This window comes from Nomascus leucogenys, chromosome 17 (assembly GCF_006542625.1).
Source record: "Nomascus leucogenys isolate Asia chromosome 17, Asia_NLE_v1, whole genome shotgun sequence".
Taxonomy (NCBI): domain Eukaryota; kingdom Metazoa; phylum Chordata; class Mammalia; order Primates; family Hylobatidae; genus Nomascus; species Nomascus leucogenys.
This window is the reverse complement of record NC_044397.1, coordinates 93654372-93674312: the sequence shown is the minus strand read 5'-3', so window position 1 is coordinate 93674312 and position 19941 is coordinate 93654372. Positions and strand designations below refer to the sequence as shown.

The 19941-nt window shown below is 59.5% G+C and overlaps 1 protein-coding gene across 1 annotated transcript in view; it reads right to left on the bottom strand.

Moving 5' to 3' along the window:
* The window catches only part of AP3D1 (adaptor related protein complex 3 subunit delta 1), a 48916-nt gene that overhangs the window by 11700 nt on the left and 17275 nt on the right, over positions 1-19941 (bottom strand). The window contains exons 5-23 of the mRNA XM_030795889.1: positions 19741-19848; positions 18006-18135; positions 16916-17055; positions 16619-16692; positions 14811-14860; positions 10606-10655; positions 10151-10199; positions 8531-8676; positions 7914-8062; positions 7613-7843; positions 5734-5965; positions 4361-4506; positions 3751-3892; positions 3355-3426; positions 2676-2751; positions 2357-2556; positions 1548-1621; positions 931-1108; positions 150-227 (exon numbers count right to left, since the gene is read on the bottom strand). Of these exons, the coding sequence (XP_030651749.1) occupies positions 150-227; positions 931-1108; positions 1548-1621; positions 2357-2556; positions 2676-2751; positions 3355-3426; positions 3751-3892; positions 4361-4506; positions 5734-5965; positions 7613-7843; positions 7914-8062; positions 8531-8676; positions 10151-10199; positions 10606-10655; positions 14811-14860; positions 16619-16692; positions 16916-17055; positions 18006-18135; positions 19741-19848 (2325 nt within the window). The remainder of the gene's footprint in view (positions 1-149; positions 228-930; positions 1109-1547; positions 1622-2356; positions 2557-2675; positions 2752-3354; positions 3427-3750; positions 3893-4360; positions 4507-5733; positions 5966-7612; positions 7844-7913; positions 8063-8530; positions 8677-10150; positions 10200-10605; positions 10656-14810; positions 14861-16618; positions 16693-16915; positions 17056-18005; positions 18136-19740; positions 19849-19941) is intronic.

Sequence of the window (19941 nt, the reverse complement as noted above, 5' to 3'; positions counted from 1 at the left end):
CCCCGGCTCCACTCAGTGCTGGGTCCCCCAGGTGCTCAGTGCTGACTGCGAGAGCGCAGGGCCTCAGGAGACCCAGGGCTCTTCCCTGAGTGCCAGGTATGACCTCTGGAGACACCGAGGCTGGCACTGGCCAGCTGCCAGTCTCTTACCGTGGATGGAACAGGGGCGGGGGCGGGGGCGGGGGCAGACGGTGGGGTGGTGGACAGCCAGAAGTCCAGGTCCTCAGCCTGAAACCACAAGACAGGCTGTCAGCAAACGCAGTGCATGGTCCTGGGAAGAGGGGCCGGAGACAACAGGGCCAAGGAGGCCCCAGCTGCCCTCACTGCCCCCAGGGCCCTGGACTAGCCAGGCCTTGCAGAGCCTGGGAATCCAGGAGCTGATGGCAATGTCCTCAGCCAGCCCCGCTGGCTCTGGCTTTCACTGCCAGAAGAGGGCCAGGGACAAATCTGTGGGTGTGTGCCGTTCCAGCAGTCAGAAGGCCCCTGGCGGCCCCTATGTCTGCCTGGGCCCCCTGACGTGGGTGTGGACAGGCCCCCAGGCCCTGCGAACATGCACTCCTTTGAAGAATCCATTTCTTTCTCTATGAAAATCTGCACACAGACACTGCAGAAACGGTTCTGGAGCTGCACGTGAGGGTGGCGTCTGGACCACACCGAGCTCTGACCATGTCCCCCCAACACGGGTAAGGACACGGCTTGCCCATGGGACCACTGGGTCCTCCTCAGTCTCCCCTGACACAGGTGCACAGCCAGCTCCCCTCAGAAGCCACGCGTCCTCACTCCGCCGGGCCAGGGCGAGGTGGCTGGCGCTCGCTGCCTGACTCACACCCACAGCCATTTCCCTTGAGCTCACCGCTGTCTCCAGGCTGTCTGGGAGTTCAGGGCAAGAGAGGGGAACGGAGAAGGCCGCTGCCCTCGGCGCTAGCCTTACCTTCTTCTCCTTCTCCTTCTTCTTTTCCTTGTCTCTCTCTTTCTCTTTGTGCTTTTTCTCTTTCTTCTTGGGTTTCTTGCTCTTCTTTTCTACCACAGGAACGTCCTTCTCGGGGGATTTTGAGGTCTCGGCGTTTCTGTGTTTCTGAATAGGCAGCTTCTCGCTGTCGGCTAACGGCCTGGAGGGGGAATGACCGGGCCACACATCAGCACCACTGGCCACCCCCCAGGACCGCTCAGTACCTGCCGTGTCCAAGCATGTGGCAGTGCGGGACCTGCTCCTCCAGCCCCTGGCCCCAGCCATGGCCTGACATAGATCTGCCCAACACGGCCTGCTGGAGGCTCCATGGGAGGGTCTGTGGTGGCCACACCCTGCCCTGTCACGGCATGGGGACCTCCCGAGCACCCCAGGCCTGGAGACTTCAGAGCCCACACTTAGGGTCTTGGTTGGGAGGGCCAGCCAAGAGCAGCGCAATGAGGACGTGGTCTGGGGAAGGCCTGCCTGCACCCCACCCCAGCCTGCCCACCCTGCAGAGCCCGGCCCCGCCTGGGAGGACGAGAGGAAGGGAAGCAACCACATGTGGCCTCCACTCTCACCCTGAACCCACGTGGACTCACTTATCCAGGTCAATGTCCAGAGCCCTGTAGGGGTCGTTGGGGTCTTTGTCATCCTCGTCGCTGGGCAGAGCGTTCTGACAGGAAGAGGGGAACCCCATCAGTGGAACCCGCCCTTGTGGCCTGGTGGAACCCCATCTACCTCGGACACAGTGGGACTGCCTGAGACAACCACGGCCATGCCCACGTGGCCCACATGCACAGGTGGGCAGTGACGCGGCTCCACCAGAGGCTCCGCTCAGTGTCCAGGCACTAAAAGCGGCTGGGCCCCAGGACGCAGCCAACCTGCATCTGCCTCTGAAGCTGCTGGCCCCGGGGCAGATGCGTGGGGACGTGTGCTCGAGGACAGATAGGCCTCTCCTCCTATGCTCTCTGGGGTGGGGCCTCATCCCGGCCACCAAGGAAGACCATAGGGAGAGGCCACTGTGCATGGCCCCAGGACACACACACGTGGAAAGACAGACATCCCCAGGCCGGGCCCCAGGACACACACACGTGGAAAGACAGACACCCCCAGGCCGGGCCCCAGGACACACACAGGTGGAAAGACAGACACCCCCAGGCCGGGCCCCAGGACACACACACGTGGAAAGACAGACACCCCCAGGCCGGGGCCCAGGACACACACACGTGCAGAGACAGACACCCCCAGGACGGGCCCCAGGACACACACACGTGCAGAGACAGACGCCCCCAGGCCGGGCCCCAGGACACACACATGTGCAGAGACAGACGCCCCCAGGCCGGGCCCCAGGACACACACACGTGCAGAAAGACAGACGCCCCCAGGATGGGCCCCCGGCGAGGCTGACCTCAGGCATCTCTTCTGTGATGATGTCCACCTGCTGGGCAGGCGCAATGTCCTCGTCGCTCTCCGTGGGTAGCGAGCTGTGGCGGCGCTTGCCCTTCTTCTCCTTCTCCTTCCTCTTTTTCCTCCTCTTGTCCTTCTCCAGCTTCTGCCGGTGCCGCCGCTCCTCCTCCAGCTTCACGTACTGGTCCGACATGGGCAGCCCTGTGGGCCGGCAGCGGGCAGGCACTCAGCACCGCGCCCCAGGGTCTCACGGGGAGGGCGGCAGGAGCACCCCACAGCCCGTGTGACAAATGCGGCGCTGACACAATGGAGACACTTGCCTGGAACCTTCAACGGGACGGAGAGATCAATCTGCACCACGGGAATGTGCTCCACACCCGGGGTGTCCTGGTACCGCTGCAAACACAACATCCAGGCGTTACCGGTGCACTGAGGGGTGACACACATGCAGGACAAGCCTCAGGGATGCAGGGAGCGTGATGCGGCCCCGTGATGTGGCCCCAACATCCTAAGGAGCCGAGGTCCTGCCAGAGCCCTGGGCCCTGAGGAGCGCCGTGAGCGAGCGCATCCCGAGGACCCAACTCTTAAAGACAGTGAGGGCTGGAAAGCTTGTCAGTGAGTGGCCCTGCAGGCCTATGAGCAGGGAGAAGCAAATCCTCGTCCATTTCTTCTACCTGAATATTCTGTTTTCTCCTCGGATGAGAAAAGTAATGCGGCCTCACGCCCAGAGTGAGGCAGCAGGTTGCCCATGACCGTGGGGTCAGGGCTGGACAGCAGCTGGGCTGCCAGGCGCACGGAACAGGGCCCCCTGCCGGGAGGCTTGAAAGAATGGGGCCCACAGGGAGGAGCCCGCCCCTCAAAGGCTCCACACAGTCACTGTGTGGCCCCAGCTCCATTCCCAGGATCTTCCTGCGGGAACCCAAACTCAGATGGACGCCACAGGGCTCGGGTAGTGAGGGTGGAGGGTGCTGAGGGACAGGCACCGGGGACGGGCCTCACCTTCTGTGGTGACGGCGAGCTCTTGATGTAGAAAGGGTTGTTGGCCTGCTCCTGCTTCCGGGCCTCTCGGCGCTGCGGGACACGGCTTGGCGTGAGCCCGAGAGAAACGGGCAGGATATCCCTCTGTGGACGTCCACCACCAGCCACCCAGCCAGGGAAGGCTGGATCTTTGGCTATTTTCACTACTGAGCTTTTACTAACAGGGAAACCAAGGCCCGCAATTGGGAAGAGCACGTACTGGGGAAAAGGAATCGCTAACCCTCTGCGAGGCAGGGATGCCCATGCCTCCCTGCCAGGGTCAGGACCAGGACCCATGGAGGCCGCTGACCTGCCTCAAAGACTCCCTGGGACAGGAGGGAGGAGGTGAGGGCCCGCCAGGGGCAGCCAGCAGCTCACCCGGGCCAGCTCCTCCTCGTCCGCCTCGGATGGCCGGTGCTTGGGGCGCCGCTGCTCCTCCTCGTGGAAGACAGCCCTGGGCCTCTCGTCTTCTGACTCGCTGTCCGAGAGCGGCTCGTTGATCCAGGCGTCCAGGTCCAGGCTGCGCCGGACAGGAGGGTCACACAAGGCAGTGTGTGACCAAGCACGCGCCTGCAGGCGTCCACCCTGAGCAGGCACACCACGTGCCTGGCCATGTGATCCCCCAAACAGTGGTGCCTGCCACCCACACAGGGCCAGCGAGGCAGTTGTCACTGCCCCTTAGAGAGGACGCAGGGACCCAGGAAGGCTGCGGCAGGGTCACAGTGGGGCCCCCACGGCCGGCTCAGGCTGCCTCAGAGCTTTATGGCAAGGGCAGGAGCAGGCCCACTTCCCAGGGAGCATCCCCAGGCACAAGCCAGGTCCCAGAACCAGCGAGGGCCCTGGTGAGTCCATGTGAGGGGTACACCTGCCTGAGGCCTCCAATCAGCCTCCTGGCTGTTCAGGGGTACAGGAGACCCCGCTGTGCCTCCAGGCATCAGGGGACCATGTCAGGGCCATGGCTGCAATGCCCCCACCCCCGTATCCTTACCCTTCGGGGACTGGAACCTTTTTCTGGGCCTTGGGGGCCACTGGGTTCAGCTCCCCAGCAAAGAGAGCGCTGACCTCCTCTGCCACAGGGACGTCCTTGGCCTGAAGCTTCTGGATGTGCTTGACCAGCTGCAGGATGCAGGACGCCTGCAGGGGACACAGGAGTCACCGCTGGCACCTGCCTGGAAGGCCACTCAGCCACCCTCAGGGACACGGGGTGACTCAGCCCCTGGCACAGTGACGTGTGGGCCCCCTGGTACAGCCACATAGCCACAGAAAGCCCAGCCTTCATGCCATCTCCGTCGTCGTCATCCTTGCCAGGAAGCAGCGGAAAGAGACCAGTCCACAAACAGAACAGAGATGGGGGCACAACAGGGAGCTCTGCCCACTGCAGAAATGCCTCCCATCAGGTCTGTGCCCCAACACCAGAAGCACCACCTCCCTCAGCCCCTGCAGGCTCCCCGCCTCTGTGCTGGCTCCAACTCAGACACAGCCAGGCTGGGCAGCTCCAACAGTGACCATGGGCCAAGGATCATGGCCAGCCCCGAGCTAATGCCACCGCACAGAGAAGCCCGGGGCCACGCCCCATGCAGCCTTGAGGCTGGGTCTCCTCAGCCATCGGACGGGCTGACGCCACTCTAGACCTCTCTCGCAGATGGCCGGCTGCGATGGTTCACACCTGTAATCCTTACACTTTGGGAGGCTGAGGAGTGTGGATCACCTGAGGTCAGGAGTTTGACACCAGCCTGGCCAACAAGGTGAAACTCCGTCTTTACTAAAAATACAAAAATTAGCTGGGTGTGGTGGCGAGTGCCTACAATCCCAGCTACTAGGGAGGCTGAGGTAGGAGAATCCCTTGAACCCAGTGGGCAGAGGTTGTTGTAAGCTGAGATCGCGTCACTTGACTCCAACCTGGGAAAAGGAATGAAACTCCATCTCAAAAATACAAAACAAAACAAGAAACAAACAGAAGACCAGAGACCTGGGAAGTGGTGGGCACCGCCTGGCACAGGTGTACAGTCTGCTCAACCTAGAACCCACGTCACCTGCAGGGCACAAGAAAGAGCCACAGCCGGCCCCAGGCTCTCACACCTGCTGTCTCGCCGCACATGAAACAACCTCTTCCTATGGAGCAGCACCCCCATATACCCAGCACTCCAGAGACCTGCCCCGGTCCTACTGACGGATCCCCCGTCCTGCTGACCTCCAGGTCCCACTGACTAACCCCAAACCCCAGCTGGCACAAGTGGCAACAAAGGAATCTCAGTGAGTGGCTTCGGAAGAGGAGGCGAGGCCCCGTCGACCTGACCGCCGCTGGACAGAAAGGCACTGAGGGCTCCCTGAGGCTCGGCCCAACATGGAGTGCAGCCTTACCCGCTCCTGCACCTCCAGGTCTGCGCTCTGCACAAACTGGGGCAGCCGGTCCACCATGAGCTGGGTGACACCCTGGGCGCCCTCTGCCTCCCCGGCCTGCTCCTTCTGCTGCAGGATGGAGGCGTACAGCTTGACGACGTTCTGCACGTAGACGGCCTGGATGTGACCTGGCAGCGTGGTGACTTTGGGCCGCAGCATGGCCTCCAGAGTGTGGTGTGGTTCCTGCAGATGCCTGAGGGCAGGAAACACTGTGAGCCCCCAGGATGCCAATCCCGGGGCTCCTCCGCAGCAGGTGAGGACCTAGGAGGCCTGGGCTCATCACCAACAAGGTGACTCTGGGCCTTTCCCATTCCCTGAGCGGTCTCCACGGGCTGAGACACCAAGTAGAAGAAACCAGAGGCCGTCAACAGCCCATAACACAAACAAGACAGAGATGTGGAGATGACAAAACCAATGAATGGAAGAAAGGTCAGAAGAGGAAAAAGGACAATGGGGTCGACTGTGCAGCCGGCCCTGGGAGGATGAGCAGGACGGGTGGGAAGCAGACGGAACCAGGAGACCCTGATCTGCGGGACGGTGGGGCCTGGGAGTGCACCTCACTGACGTCTGACACAATGCCTTGGGACTTGGATATGTTTCCAGTCCACTTTTTTCCCAATAAGAAAATGATAGAAGTGGGTGGGTGCGGTGGCTCACGCCTACAATCCCAGCACTTTGGGAGGCCAACGCAGGCAGATCAAAAGGTCAGGAGTTGAGACCAGCCTGGCCAACATGGTGAAACCCCATCTCTAATAAGAATACAAAAAAATTAGCCGGGCTTGGCTTGGTGGCAGGCGCCTGTAATCTCAGCTACTCGCGAGGCTGAAGCAGGAGAATCACTTGAACCCAGGAGGCAGAGGATGCAGTGAGCCAAGATCACACCACTGCACTCCAGCCTGGGCAAAGCTTGGGAGACAGCAAGACTGTCTCGGGGTGAGGGGAAAAAAAGAAAATGACAGAAGTGCTCATCTCCAGGATGCAGGTTGGCTGGGGACCCTTTCGGGATCCCAGAAGTCAGGCGCCTTCCTGAGCTGGGGCAGGCCCAGGGTGAGGAGTGCTCAGTGTGGCAGTGACGGGAAGCAGGTAGCAGCCAGTGGTGCTGATGGCGCCAGGCCCGAGGCAGTGAGGCATAGCGGCAAATCTCATAAATTTCCAAAAGAGCCTGGAAATCCAGACTGCTGTGAGAACCGTGAGTCTCAGCAACACATTCCCACCTCTAGGCAGGCTTGGCGACCCGAACCTGCCCAGCAGTAGCTGTGATCTGTCCTCTCGGCCAGAGAGAACCTGACGCTCCTGGAGACGGCAGGGGCAGTGTCGTTAAGACCCATCCCTGTGGCCCACCTGGAACCTGGCACTGAGACCCCTGTGCTCCCAGAGGGGCCTGGCGCAGGCAGGCTGGGGCTGAACAGGTGCCTCCCTGGGCCACCTAACTGCCACACGGAGCTCCCACCTCACCTACAGCAAGCAGGGCTCAGAGGGGCTGCCACTCGCCCAGCGGGGACTGAGCCTTGCAGATGCCCGGGGCCAGCCCCCGTCTGCAGCCCACCCCATGGATCCTCCCACCTCCCAGTCCTGGTGCCCACGGGATCTACAATCTCCTGGGAATGCCACAGATGCCCGAGGGCAGAGAGCAGACAGAGCAGCACAGACTCGCCTCTGTAAAGGGGGAATGGGCCAGACCATTGTCAGGGGACAGGTGCTGGAAACCCACAGACCTGCAAGACGGCCGGGGCGGCAGGGTGACGGGAGACAGTGGGAAGGATCTGCCAGGCACGTCCCTGGTCCCTACCCATCGGAAGCTTGGAGAAGCTGCCAGCCCAGAGGCCCGGCGCGCACTCACTCTGAGAACTCCCCACAGATCCAGGCAGCAGCGTAGAGCACCTCACAGATCCCATTCCTCTGGGTGCTGCTAGCCAGCAGATGCGCGCTGTCAAGAAGCGCAGACATCTGGGACACGGCAAACTTGCGGATGGCCTTCACGCGGATGGCCACGTCCAGCATTTGGGCGGCGATGAGGTGGCCGTGCCGCGTGCCCTCCAGCCGGGTCAGCTCCACCAGAATGCTGATGTACCTGCGGGGCAGAGGCGGTCAGTGAGCGGTGCCGCGGAACCCCCAGCCGCGTCCCTGGGAGTGGGACGCACCACTCAAAGTTGGTGATGTACTGGTAGTTGGACTGGCTGCAGATGTCGATGATCTTGGTGAGCAGCTCGTCACGGTAGGTGGTGCCCTCTGCCTTGTCTACGTGGGTCATCAGCTTCTTCACAATCTCCATCAGGTTCTTCTTGGACACCTGGGCAAGAGCGTAGGGACAGTGGTGAGAGCAGACCCAGCCTGGGGCCTGCCTGGTGAGACACCCAACACCTGCTCCTGAGACAGAATCCACGGGACACAGTCGGAGCCGGAATCACAGATCGACGCCAGGGAGGCAGCAGGCCCCTGCGATGTGGGCTGGGTTAGAGGCACACGGCCCCCAGCCAGGGAGCAACTGGCCCAGCACAGTCTGTTCTGCGGACTCGGCCCCGCCCCCTCCACACAGGCCCTCAAAGACAGGTGTGGGCTTGGCCCTGGCCCCCTGTCCACACAGGCCTTGGAAGACAGGCATGGACCGGGGCTGGCGCCCCTCCGCCCTGTCTCACCACACTAGCTGATGGCCGAGTGTGAGAGGACTCCACGCATTCCACGTGGCTCTGCACCTGACACTTAACGTCCCTTAGAGAACTAAGGCCAAGCGGGCGGGCGGCAGACAGAGGGCACACACCATCCCATAGAGCAGATCCAGGGCCCGCAGCCGGATGGACTCGTCCTTGTCGTCCAGGCACTGCAGGATGAGGTCCTTGTGGGACTGCACGGACTTGGGGTGGGTCTTCAGGATCTTGGACATGGCCAGCAGCCCCAGGTACTTCACTGCAGAGAGAGGCCAGAGCCGGGTCACTGGGACGGACACAGGCAGCAGGGTGCACGCAGGGCCCAAGGCTCTCCGGGCCAGGTCTCCACCTCGGGAGGCTGCCTGGCCTTGGCAACCTGGGGGTGGACAGAGCAAGTCCCCAGCTGGAGCTCACCACAAGGGATGTCACCCTAGCAGAGCCCCCACCCTGGGAGTCGGGGTGCAGGCTGCCCCCATGCCAGCTCCCTCGGGAAGGCCTCCCCTACCTACTATCATGTTGTAGGAGCTGCCGTCAGCTCTCCTCTTCCCACCCAGCCAGCGCAGGGAAGAACGCAGAGAAGACTTTCCAGCAGCATCAGGCACCCTCAGCCTGAGGCAGGGTCTCACCCGTACCCAGTACTCACTGTTCACCCGACTGGCCCAAACCAGCTCACGGAGAGCTATGGGTGGCTGGGCATGAGGCACAGATGCCACAACCTAAGCCAGGGCCACCCCAGCCACAGGGCACACAGCTGAACCCGTTCACACACTGCCATCCACGGTGGCTTTCAGGCCACGGGGCAGCACTGAGCAGAGACAGATACCGTGAGGTCCACGGAGAAAACGCACAAGTCCCCACCTACCCGCGGGGGACGGGCCCATGACCCCCAGTGGAAGCCTGACACGGCGGGCGGTACTGAGACCCGCATGTGGGTGTTTTTCCGACACATCTATGCCTATGGCGAAGTTCAGTGTGTAAATTAGGCACAGTAAGAGATTAACAACTAATAATAACTAAGAACAGAACAATCATAAAACACAGTCACGAAAGGTATGTGATCACGGTCTCTCGGAATACCCGACTGTGCGGTGCTTGCCTATTTTTGGACTGTGATGCGGGTACCTGAAACCTCAGATAAGGGGGGCCACTCCACTATCTGGGCTGTTGCAGGCGAGTTTGCCAACTCCTGCTCTAAACAAAAAGACCTGGCTTCAAAATGAGCATCCAAAACACCACCCAGGTACAAGGTACCAGGCAGGGGCCGCTAATTCTAATTCCTCAACAGAGCAGCACTGGGGCACCCACATGCAGGCAGGCACCTGGGCAAGGGTGCTGTGTGCTGCTCTATCTCACAACGCAAAGCCTCACACACCACCGTAAAAACATGCAGAGGCTGAAATATCCAGAAATCTCGGACCAAGGTGCTCAGTGAGTGGCATCTGTCCAACTGCCAGGATCTCCCCAGTGGGGGCCTTTGCCACGCCCCCTGCATCTCCCCTGGGACTGGGGCTCAGAGGAAGCTGGTGTTTCCCAGCCACCCCACGCAGACAGGTCGGGGTGCAAGGGCGCCACAGGGCACTGGCAGAGGGCCACCTGTGAGGCAGAGTGCCATCCATCAGGGAGAGAGCTGGGGTTGCAGATGCCGTGTCCACTTCCCCCTCACACTAGGAGGACCCCTAACTTCACAGAGGTGGGGACACGGAAATGACAGCACTGGGGAGGGGATGACTCACAGTTCTGATCGGAGTCCTCGATCAATATCCTTAATTTCTGAACACAAAGCTGAAAAGAAGAAAAAAACGATGCTGGTTACACCCTCTAAACCAAGGGTGAGTCCCAGGTGCCCTCCAGATTCAACCTCAACCTGGCCTAAGGCCCGGCATCAGCCCCGCCCAACAATCAAACCCCAGGAGGGAAACGAGCAGGGCCCACATGGGGCACCGGAGACAAGGGAGGCCCTGCTTCCCACTCCTCAGTGCCCCACGCGTCCACCCCACAGGCACACGATGGGGAGCCCAAGCAGGCTCGGGCCGGTAGTGCACACAGGACGCGGCTGTGCCCTCCCAAGCCCCAAGGATGGCGTGGGGGGACCAGCACCTCGGTCACAGAGTGGGCAAGCTCCCGCCCGTGGAAAGGTGTGGCCTTCGCAGTGTGGGACCCCATGGGCCCCGCCCACTGCGGGACGTACCTGGATGCTGGCGCTGTGGTTGGGCATGCCGGAGGACAGCGAGATGAGCACTGCAACAGACAGTTTGGTCAGCACTGCGGTCAGCACCATGGCCGGTGCCGACACTCGCTCAGGGCCACAGGGCACCAGCATCCCCTCACTGGGAGCAGGGATGGGAGGGAGGACCGAAATGCCACTGGGTTTGGGACCGCGCAGCCCAACTGTGTTTGCAAAAACCTAGCTCCATCGCAGGCCTGAGGCCAGGAACCTGCAGAGGCCCCACCCTCACTGACAAGACGGCTCCAGAGCCTCAGCAGTTCCTGCAAACACTGTGGTTTACTCGCAACCCCTGCTTCCCTCTGGAGTCTGGAATCCTGGCAGGGGCCAGGCCCGGAGGCCACAGGACCAGACCCTGTAGGGACCCAGGCGCTGGGTCTCTGGGAGCCTCTGTGCTGACACTTCACCAATTATCATCACAGCTCACTGCTGGGGGATGACGCACATCCTGCAGGACTCCACTGAAAGAAGGCTCTAAAAGCTGGGCCTGGCCTCCCCAACATCCCCTGAGCCGTTCCCCTTTGCTGACTCTGCTGCATCCTTTGGGCAGGGACAGGCAGGCAGCGAGAAGCCGACCCTCAGAGCCCCGGCTCTAACAGATTTAAAAGAAACATATGAAGCCAGGGGACTGCCAGGCACAGGCAGGGACAGAGACTCGTTTTCCAACAAGCCAATGGCATGGAATGAAGGCGTACAGGAGACTGTGTGTGTGCGCGTGTGTGTGTGTGTGCGTGCACGTGTTTTCTTTTTAAGACATGGGTTCTTGGAAGCTAAGCTATGAGGACACAAAAGCATAACCATGATCTAGGCTGGGTGCGGTGGCTCACGCCTGTAATCCCAGCACTTTGGGAGGCTGAGGCGGGCAGATGACCTGAGGTCGGGAGCTCGAGACCAGCCTGACCAACATGGAGAAACCCTGTCTCTACTAAAAATACAAAAATAAGCCGGGAGTGGTGGAGCATGTCTGTAACCCCAGCTACTCGGCAGGTTGAGGCAGGAGAATCGCTTGACCCGGGAGGCGGAGATTGTGAGCCGAGATTGTGCCACTGAACTCCAGCCTGGGCAACAAGAGAGAAACTGCACGATGCCCCCCGCCCCCGCACTCCCCCCAAAAAGAATGATCTAATGGACTCCAGGGACTTGGGGGAGGGTGGGGGGTGAGGGATAAGAGACTGCACTTGGGGTGCAGTGTACACTGCTTGGGTGTTGGTGCACATAAATCTCAGAAATCACCACTAAAGAACTGATCCCTGCAACCAAATACCACCAAATACCACCCAAAAACTAGTGAAATAATAATTTCTGGGCTGGGCGCGGTGGCTCACGCCTGTAATCCCAGCACTTTGGGAGGCTGAGGCGGGCGCGTCACAAGGTCAGGAGATCGAGACCATCCTGGCTAATACGGTGAAACCCCATCTCCACTAAAAATACAAAAAAAATTAGCCGGGCGAGGTGGCGGGCGCCTGTAGTCCCAGCTACTCCGGAGGCTGAGGCAGGAGAATGGCGTGAACCCCGGGGGGCGGAGCCTATAGTGAGCAGAGATCGCGCCACTGCACTCCAGCCTGGGTGAAAGGGCGAGACTCCGTCTTGAAAAAAAAAAAATAATAATAATAATTTCTGGATATGAATACCCCTGGACAGAAAGTCTACATACAAATGTAAATACGAATGAAGAAATGTGGCAAAATAAATGCATAGTCACGCATGCAAGATTTCAGAACTGTCACACCCAATCTTTGTAGGAGTGCTGTTTTTTGTTTTGTTTTGTTTTTTGAGAAGGAGTTTCGCTCTTGTTGCCCAGGCTGGAGTGCAATGGTGCAATCTCGGCTCACTGCAACCTCTGCCTCCCAGGTTCAAGCGATTCTCCTGTTTCAGCCTCCCAGGTAGTTGGGATTACAGGCACCTGACACCACGCCCAGCTAATTATTATATTTTTTAGGTAGAGATGGGATTTCACCATTATTGGCTAGGCTGGTCTTGAACTCCTGACCTCAGGTGATCCACCTGCCTCAGCCTCCCAAAGTTTGGGGATTACAGGCGTGAGCCACCACGCCCAACCAGGAGTGTTATTTGAATATAAAGGTAGATGGTAATTTTTTTTTTCTTGAAACAGGTATATAGATTATCCAGGTAGGAACAAATGTATTTTAAAAAAAAATGTAGGCTGGGCACGGTGGCTCACGTCTGTAATCCCAGCACTTTGGGAGGCTGAGATAGGAGGATCAAGAGGTCAGGAGATCGAGATCATCCTGGCTAACACGGTGAAACCCCGTCTCTACTAAAATACAAAAAAAAAAAAAAAAAAAAAATTAGCGAGGCATAGTGGCGGGCACCTGTAGTCCCAGCTACCCGGGAGGCTGAGGCAGAAGAATGGCGTGAACCTGGGAGGCGAAGCTTGCAGTGAGCTGAGATCGCGCCACTGCACTCCAGCCTGGGCGACTGAGCGAGTCTCCAAAAAAGAAAAAAAAAAAAAAAAAAGAAATGTAGGCCTGGTATGGTGGCTCACGCCCGTATTCCCAGCACTTTGGGAGAACAAGGTGGTCAGGAGTTTGAGACCAGCCCGGCCAACATGTTGAAACTCCATCTCTACTAAAAATACAAAATTAGCCGGGTGTGGTGGTGCGCACCAGTAATCCAGCTACTCAGGAGGCTGAGGCAGGAGAATCGCTTGAACCTGGGAGGCAGAGGTTGCAGTGAGCCAAGATTGCGCTATTGCACTCCAGTCTGGGCAACACAGTGAGTCTCCATCTCAAAAAAAAAAAAAAAAAAAAGAAAGAAAAATAAATGTAGATGTGTTAATTATATGAACTGTGTTATTTGACAATCAAGTGGTGTACCTTAAAAATATGCCATTTTTAATTGTCAACTATACCTAAGTAAAGCTAGAAAAAACCAAAAAACAAAAGAGATGGGGTGCTGGCCGAGTGCAGTAGCTCAGGCCTGTAATCCCATCACTTTGAGAAGTCAGGGCAGGAGGATGGCTTGAACCGAGGAGTTCAAGACCAGCCTGGGCAACATAGTGAGACCCTGTCTCTACCAAAAATTCAAAAAATTACCTGAGTGGGGTGGCATGTGCCTGCAGAAGCAAGGGGTCAAGGCTTCAGTGAGCTATGATCGCACCACTGCACACCAGCCTCAAGAGAGACGGGGTCTCACTCTGTCTGCAGCCTGGAACTCTCAGGCTCAAGTGATGCTCTTGCCTTGGCCTCCTGAATAGCTGGGCCCTCACACTGGTGAGAAGCTTCTCCTTTATCAGCCATAAGGAAGTGCACCGCCCAATGCCCCGTGAGGCTTTGGCCGACTTGGAGGAGCTCGGCTGAGACCACCGGGGACATTGGATGTTGGCCCTGGTGCCCTGGCCCAGCTGGAGGCGTGGATTCTGACTCTGCCTTAGAAAATATTTTTGTGGGCCGGGCGCGGTGGCTCACGCCTGTAATACCAGCACTTTGGGAGGCCGAGGCAGGCGGATCAAGAGGTCAGGAGTTCCAGACCAGCCTGACCAACATAGTGAAACCCTGTCTCTACTAAAAATACAAAAATTAGCCGGGCGTGGTGGCGGGCGCCTGTAGTCCCAGCTACTCGGGAGGCTGAGGCAGGAGAATGAAGCGTGAACCCGGGAGATGGAGGTTGCAGTGAGCCAAGTCACACCACTGCACTCCAGCCTGGGCAACAGAGTAAGACTCCGTCTCAAAAAAATACATATATATTTTTGTGGTAGATACTGCTGCTTAAGCATCCACGGGTGAAACAACATGCTGTCTCAGGAGTGCTTTGAAGTCTCAGAAAAAATGCAGTTGAGTGTGAGAGCGGATGGTAGGCCCTGAGCAGCAGGGGCCAGCATCTGTGGAAGCAGGTATGAGGAAGGGCTTTATCTGCAGGTGAATTTTTCACACCCAAGGGGACTCCAGAGTGGCTGGGCCACCAAGCAGCTTAAGAAGCAAACACCCAGCACCAACAGCAGTGGGAGACCAGGCAGATGCATGGCCACCTTGATAGCAGAGGCCTGGGATGGCCTCCCAGCCAGCCCCAGGCTCCACCAGCCAGCTTGCCTTCTCAGTTCCAGCAGGGGTGGCGCTCGGGGACACCAGGCCTGGCGCCCTCCTGTCCCCACCCGAGACTCCAGCCTGGCAGTGCCAACCCTTCCAGACGGGGAGAGTGCCGGTTCTCACCTGCAATCACGGTGTTCACACATTCATAGAGGAGAGACATGGCAGACGTGCTAAGGAAAGGAACACAGGGAAGCGGCATGAGGACCAGGGGCCTTGTCAGATGCGGTGACCCGATGCTGGCAGCTCAGCTGGAGATGGCCTTGGCCCCACAGCCCAGGGAGTATGCCCCAGGAGGGAGCCCGTGCCCTGCTCTCCAAGGCCTGTGGTGCTTAGCTGGTCATCATCTCACCTTCCCAGAAAGGGCATGTGAGAAATCCCACTGCAACTGCAGGCCCATGACAGCATCCGGGCAGGGACGGACCACGCAGCCCCGGCGGCCCGTGAGATGGCAATACTGCCTTCCTACTGCATCTTTTCTAGGGTTATTTTGTTTTGTTTTTTCTGAGATGGAGTCTCGCTCTGTTGCCCAGGCTGGAGTGCAATGGTGTGGTCTCGGCTCACTGCAACCTCCGCCTCTCAGGTGCAAGCGGTTCTCCTGCCTCAGCCTCCCGTGAAGCTGGGATTACAAGCATGCACCACCACGCCTGGCTAATTTTTGTATTTTTTAGGTAGAGATGGGGTTTCACCATTGTTGGCTAGACTGGTCTTGAACTGCTGACCTCAAGTGATCTACTTGCCTTGGCCTCCCTAAGTGTTGGGATTACAGGTGTGAGCCACCGTGCCCAGCCCTTTTCGGTGTTTCAATGTGTTCAGACACACAGATACTAGCCATGGAGCCGCAGCTGCTTACAGCTTTACAGTCACCTGCAGGGCAGGGCTGCAGCCAGGAGAATGGCCATGCGACGTAGCCTAGGAGTGTGGTGAGCTTCACCAGTGAAGTGTGTGCGCACATGCTACGCTGCTCACATGGTGAAATGTCCTAATGACACCCTTCTGTGAATGTGTCCTTGTTGCAGACACACGACTGCATCTGAAAGTCACGGCGGGCCGGGCGCGGTGGCTCACGCTTGTAATCCCAGCACTTTGGGAGGCCGAGGCGGGCGGACCACAAGGTCAGGAGATCGAGACCACGGTGAAACCCCGTCTCTACTAAAAAAATACAAAAAATTAGCCGGGCGTGGTGGCGGGCGCCTGTAGTCCCAGCTACTCGGAGAGGCTGAGGCAGGAGAATGGCGTGAACCCGGGAGGCGGAGCTTGCAGTGAGCCGAGATCGCGCCACTGCACTCCAGCCTGGGCGAAAGAGCGAGACTCCGTCTCAAAAAAAAAAAAAAAAGAAAGTCACGGCGAAGACGCCTCTGCCTGCGGCCCACTCCACCCCTCCCCTTCCCTGCAGTGGGGGCCAGGGAGGAGTCCTGGCTCCTCCTCAGCACTTGGTCTGAGGAACTAAAGTGTCCCCTTCTAGCAGCCAAAGGCAGCCTGGCCTGAAACGGCTCCTAACATAGGATCCCATCCCACAACCTTGCAGTGCGGAGACCTACGAAGAAAATCCAAACTCCCCAAATGTCTCTAGCAGCACGGAGAAGAAGAGTCTAGTGGCCAGGAACGCCACCACAGGCTTCCACTCTAGGACGGAGAGTCTGCTGAACGTATGAGACTTCCATCTTTCAGCGGCTTCACGCCCAGCTCCCGCTGTACCCCACTGGGGCCAGGCTGCCAGCCACTCCAGCACTGGACCCCATGGAGCCAGCCCACCCCACAACCCTGACACTGCACCCAGTGGGGCCGGCCCGCCCCCGCAGCTCCAGCCCATGGAGCCGGCCAACCCCACAGCTCCGACAATGGACCCTGTGGAGCTGGCCCGCCCCGGCCACTCCGACACCGCGCCCCGTGGAGCCTGCCTGCCCCCGCCGCGCATGGCCTGCATTCACCTGTGGATGAGGTTGGTGAGGGGCTCGATCAGCTTCTTCCCCAGCCGCGGCTCCAAAGGAGTAAGAGCACCAAACTGCAGGGACAGCAGGGCCTCGGTCACCCGGAGGGAATGCCCCACACAGGGTGAGGGACAGCAGGGCCTTGGTCACCCCCAGGGAATGCCCCACGCAGGGTGAGGGACGGCAGGGCTCAGTCACCCGCAGGGAATGCCCCACACAGGGTGAGGGAATGCCCCACACAGGGTGAGGGAATGCCCCACGCAAGGTGAGGAGGCTGCATTCCCAGGCAGCACTTGCCAGCTTGATGATCTTGATGAGGACCCAGTTGTTGGTGGAGGACGTCATCAGCTTGAAGAAGAGCGGGGCCAGGGACAGGTAGTTCTTAGGGTTGCGTCTGGCCAGCTCGCAGATGACATTGACGGCAGCCGACTGAACCCCTGGGGAACAAGTGGTCCTCATCAGCATGTCTGTCCTTCCGCTTAGAAAACCATCCTACTGTCTTCCTGGCCTGCGAGGAAGTTCTGGGGCCTGCAGCAACTCCCACCGAACATGGCCCTGGCTCTCCCACCTCCTCCTGGTGACAGGGACAGCAGCCACAGACCTGATCCTCCAGGGACCAGGCCACAGCAGCCAGCTCCTGGCACTGAGAAAGCACTGCTCGGCACTGGTGCCAGGAACAAGCGCGCACAAGCGTCACCAAGCTCAGGACGGCCTGACAGCGGCCCTCTGAGTGGGGGTTTCAGCATGAGGGCTCCAGAACAGCTGTCCAGCCACTGGGGCTCAGGGAGCCTTCCTGCTGCGTCCGTGCCCAGCACTCCAGGGAGAAGCTTGCCCATCGGGTCCCGTGCTTAGGGCTGGGGTCTCCCCTCCTGCCCACAGGGCCTTGGGATTCCTGTGGGCTGGCTTTGGGGTCCACCGACCCACGCCTGCCACACGCTAGAGGCTTCACACACGCGGCCCAGGGAAACTCAGGAAAACTGAATCTGAAGCCGTGTCCCGCAGTCACCACACCACAAATACACAACAGCCACATGAGGTGGAGGCAGCTCCTGCGCGGGACATATGGTCTAGACCGTCCCCTGCCCTGTGGAAGGTGCCCCCTGGTGGCACTGGTCCTAAGAGGGGCTGGCGGGGATGGGGACACCTCTGCTCAGGGACACACCAGGCTCACCGCCAGCTGCCACACTGGATCTTACTGCCCCCACCACCAGCACCTCCCTCCTGGCTGCCCCAGTGAGGGGAGGCCCAGCCACCTCCAGCAGGCATGTTCCTGGACCGAGCCCTCCAACACTCTCCGCAGCACCCCCCAAAACACGCCACCACATCTTCCCAGGGCACCGGCTGAGTCCCCACCCTCAACCCTGAGGCTTAACTCAAATCCACAAACCGGGGTCGGGGTCCTCCAGCTTCTCCTTCAGCCGGGGAAAGGCAGGGCGCAGCGACTCAGGGTACTTCAGGAACACCTTGTACATGATCAGCACGGCCTTCTTCCTGATGTAGGGCTTCGTGTGTGACATCTGCGGAGCAGCGGGCTTCAGCCTGCGCGGGCTTTCCGCGCCTCATCCCTGCTCTCACCCCTCCCCGCCACCTCCTCCACAGGGAGGAGACACCCTCCAGCCTGAGGCTGTGGCTGCACACCAGCCCCAGGGGCCACAGAGCAGCATCTTGGATGGCATGGAAGCCAGCTTCGCTGTGCCCCTGACTCAGGCCTGCCCTCCAGATCGAGCCCTCCTCCCTTGTGGCCTTCCTGCCCCAGGGTCCTGGGTCCCACAGTGGGAGGAAGAAGGCTGGAAAGTCATGCAGGGAACCCGGGTGTGCTGGGAACACAGCCTACAGCCCAGCTCCCCACGGCTGTGCCCTGCAGCTGCTCAAACTCCCCAGCGGGAGCCCTCCCATCTATCAGGCCCAGGGCGTCGCCTCGAACTGCCTGGTCCTGACAGAGCCACTCCATGATGGGGCACTGACATCCACTCTCTCGTGGGCTCCCCACTGCTTTACTCTAGAGGAGCCAGCACTCTGGAGGCCAGCAGTCAGTGTTTTCAGCTTCGTGGGCCAGACGGCCTGTCATGACCACACGGCTGTGCCCTTCACAGCCAAGGCCACCAGAGACAACACGACACGTGGAAAGAAGGTGCAGCCAGCTGGATTTGGCCGTGTGCCACAGCCTGCTGATCCCTGATCTAGAAGCTCAGCCGGCTGTGCTGGCAATCTCCAAGACCATCAGCCACGATCTAGACACCTCCAGGCACACAGGCAGCCACGCGGGGACAGCGCCCATCAGTCACGATCTAGACACCTCTGGGCGGACAGGCAGCCACGCGGGGACAGTGCCCATCAGTCACAATTTAAGACACCTCCGGGCAGACGCAGCCACGTGGGGACAGCGCCCATCGGTCATGATCTAGACACCTCTGGGTGGACAGGCAGCCACGCGGGGACAGCGCCCATCAGTCATGATTTAAGACACCTCCGGGCAGACGCAGCCACGTGGGGACAGCGCCCATCAGTCACGATCTAGATACCTCTGGGCGGACAGGCAGCCACACGGGGACGGCGCTTGCCAGGGAGGAAACCATAACCCCTCCACACTGTTAATCTGGCTGCTGATTTTTAAATGAAAAGGAACAAAGGTCCCCCCCTCATGAGCTGGAGGTTAGGTCAGGCACAAAACAGATGTTTCTTGGGCCAAAATTTCCAGGGGCTTCCCAGGTTTTAGACTGTCACAGCCGGGGGTGTAGCCTTTGACAACCAGAGTGGCAGGGAGGAGTCAAGCTGTGGTCAGGGATGGAGGAAAGAGAACCACACAGAAGCCCAGTGGCAGCTCAGACAGGAGCCACTGTCAGACCTTGGGGCAAACATCCCCCACCAGGCCTGGCCCGTCAGGGAGACTCTGTTCCTCCTCTCGGCAAGATGATTTCAAACATAAATTCAAGACACGCAGGAATCAAAGCGGCCCAAGAGCCACTCCACCAGCTGACAGTGATTTGGTTCCCATCTCAGACAGGCCACGCACCAGGGACCCCGGCCGGTTTTCGCATAGCCAAGCTTCCCAGGCATGCCACTTTGACTCAGTTTTTCCCAGAGCAGACATGCAGGGGTGGTGGGCAGGCTTACAAACTCACCAGTGTCATGATGTCATTTGCCAGGTCTCTGGCAAGGTCTGGGGTGACGAAGCAGGACAGACCCGTCAGTGCAACGCCTGTGTCGTACTGGCTGGGGCTGCTCAAGTCCTGGAAAGCGAGAGAAAGGGGTCGTGGCCAGGATGCCCTGGGTGGCACATCCGACGCCTGGGTCGCCGGGAGCAGCAGGAGCGAAATTCTCCC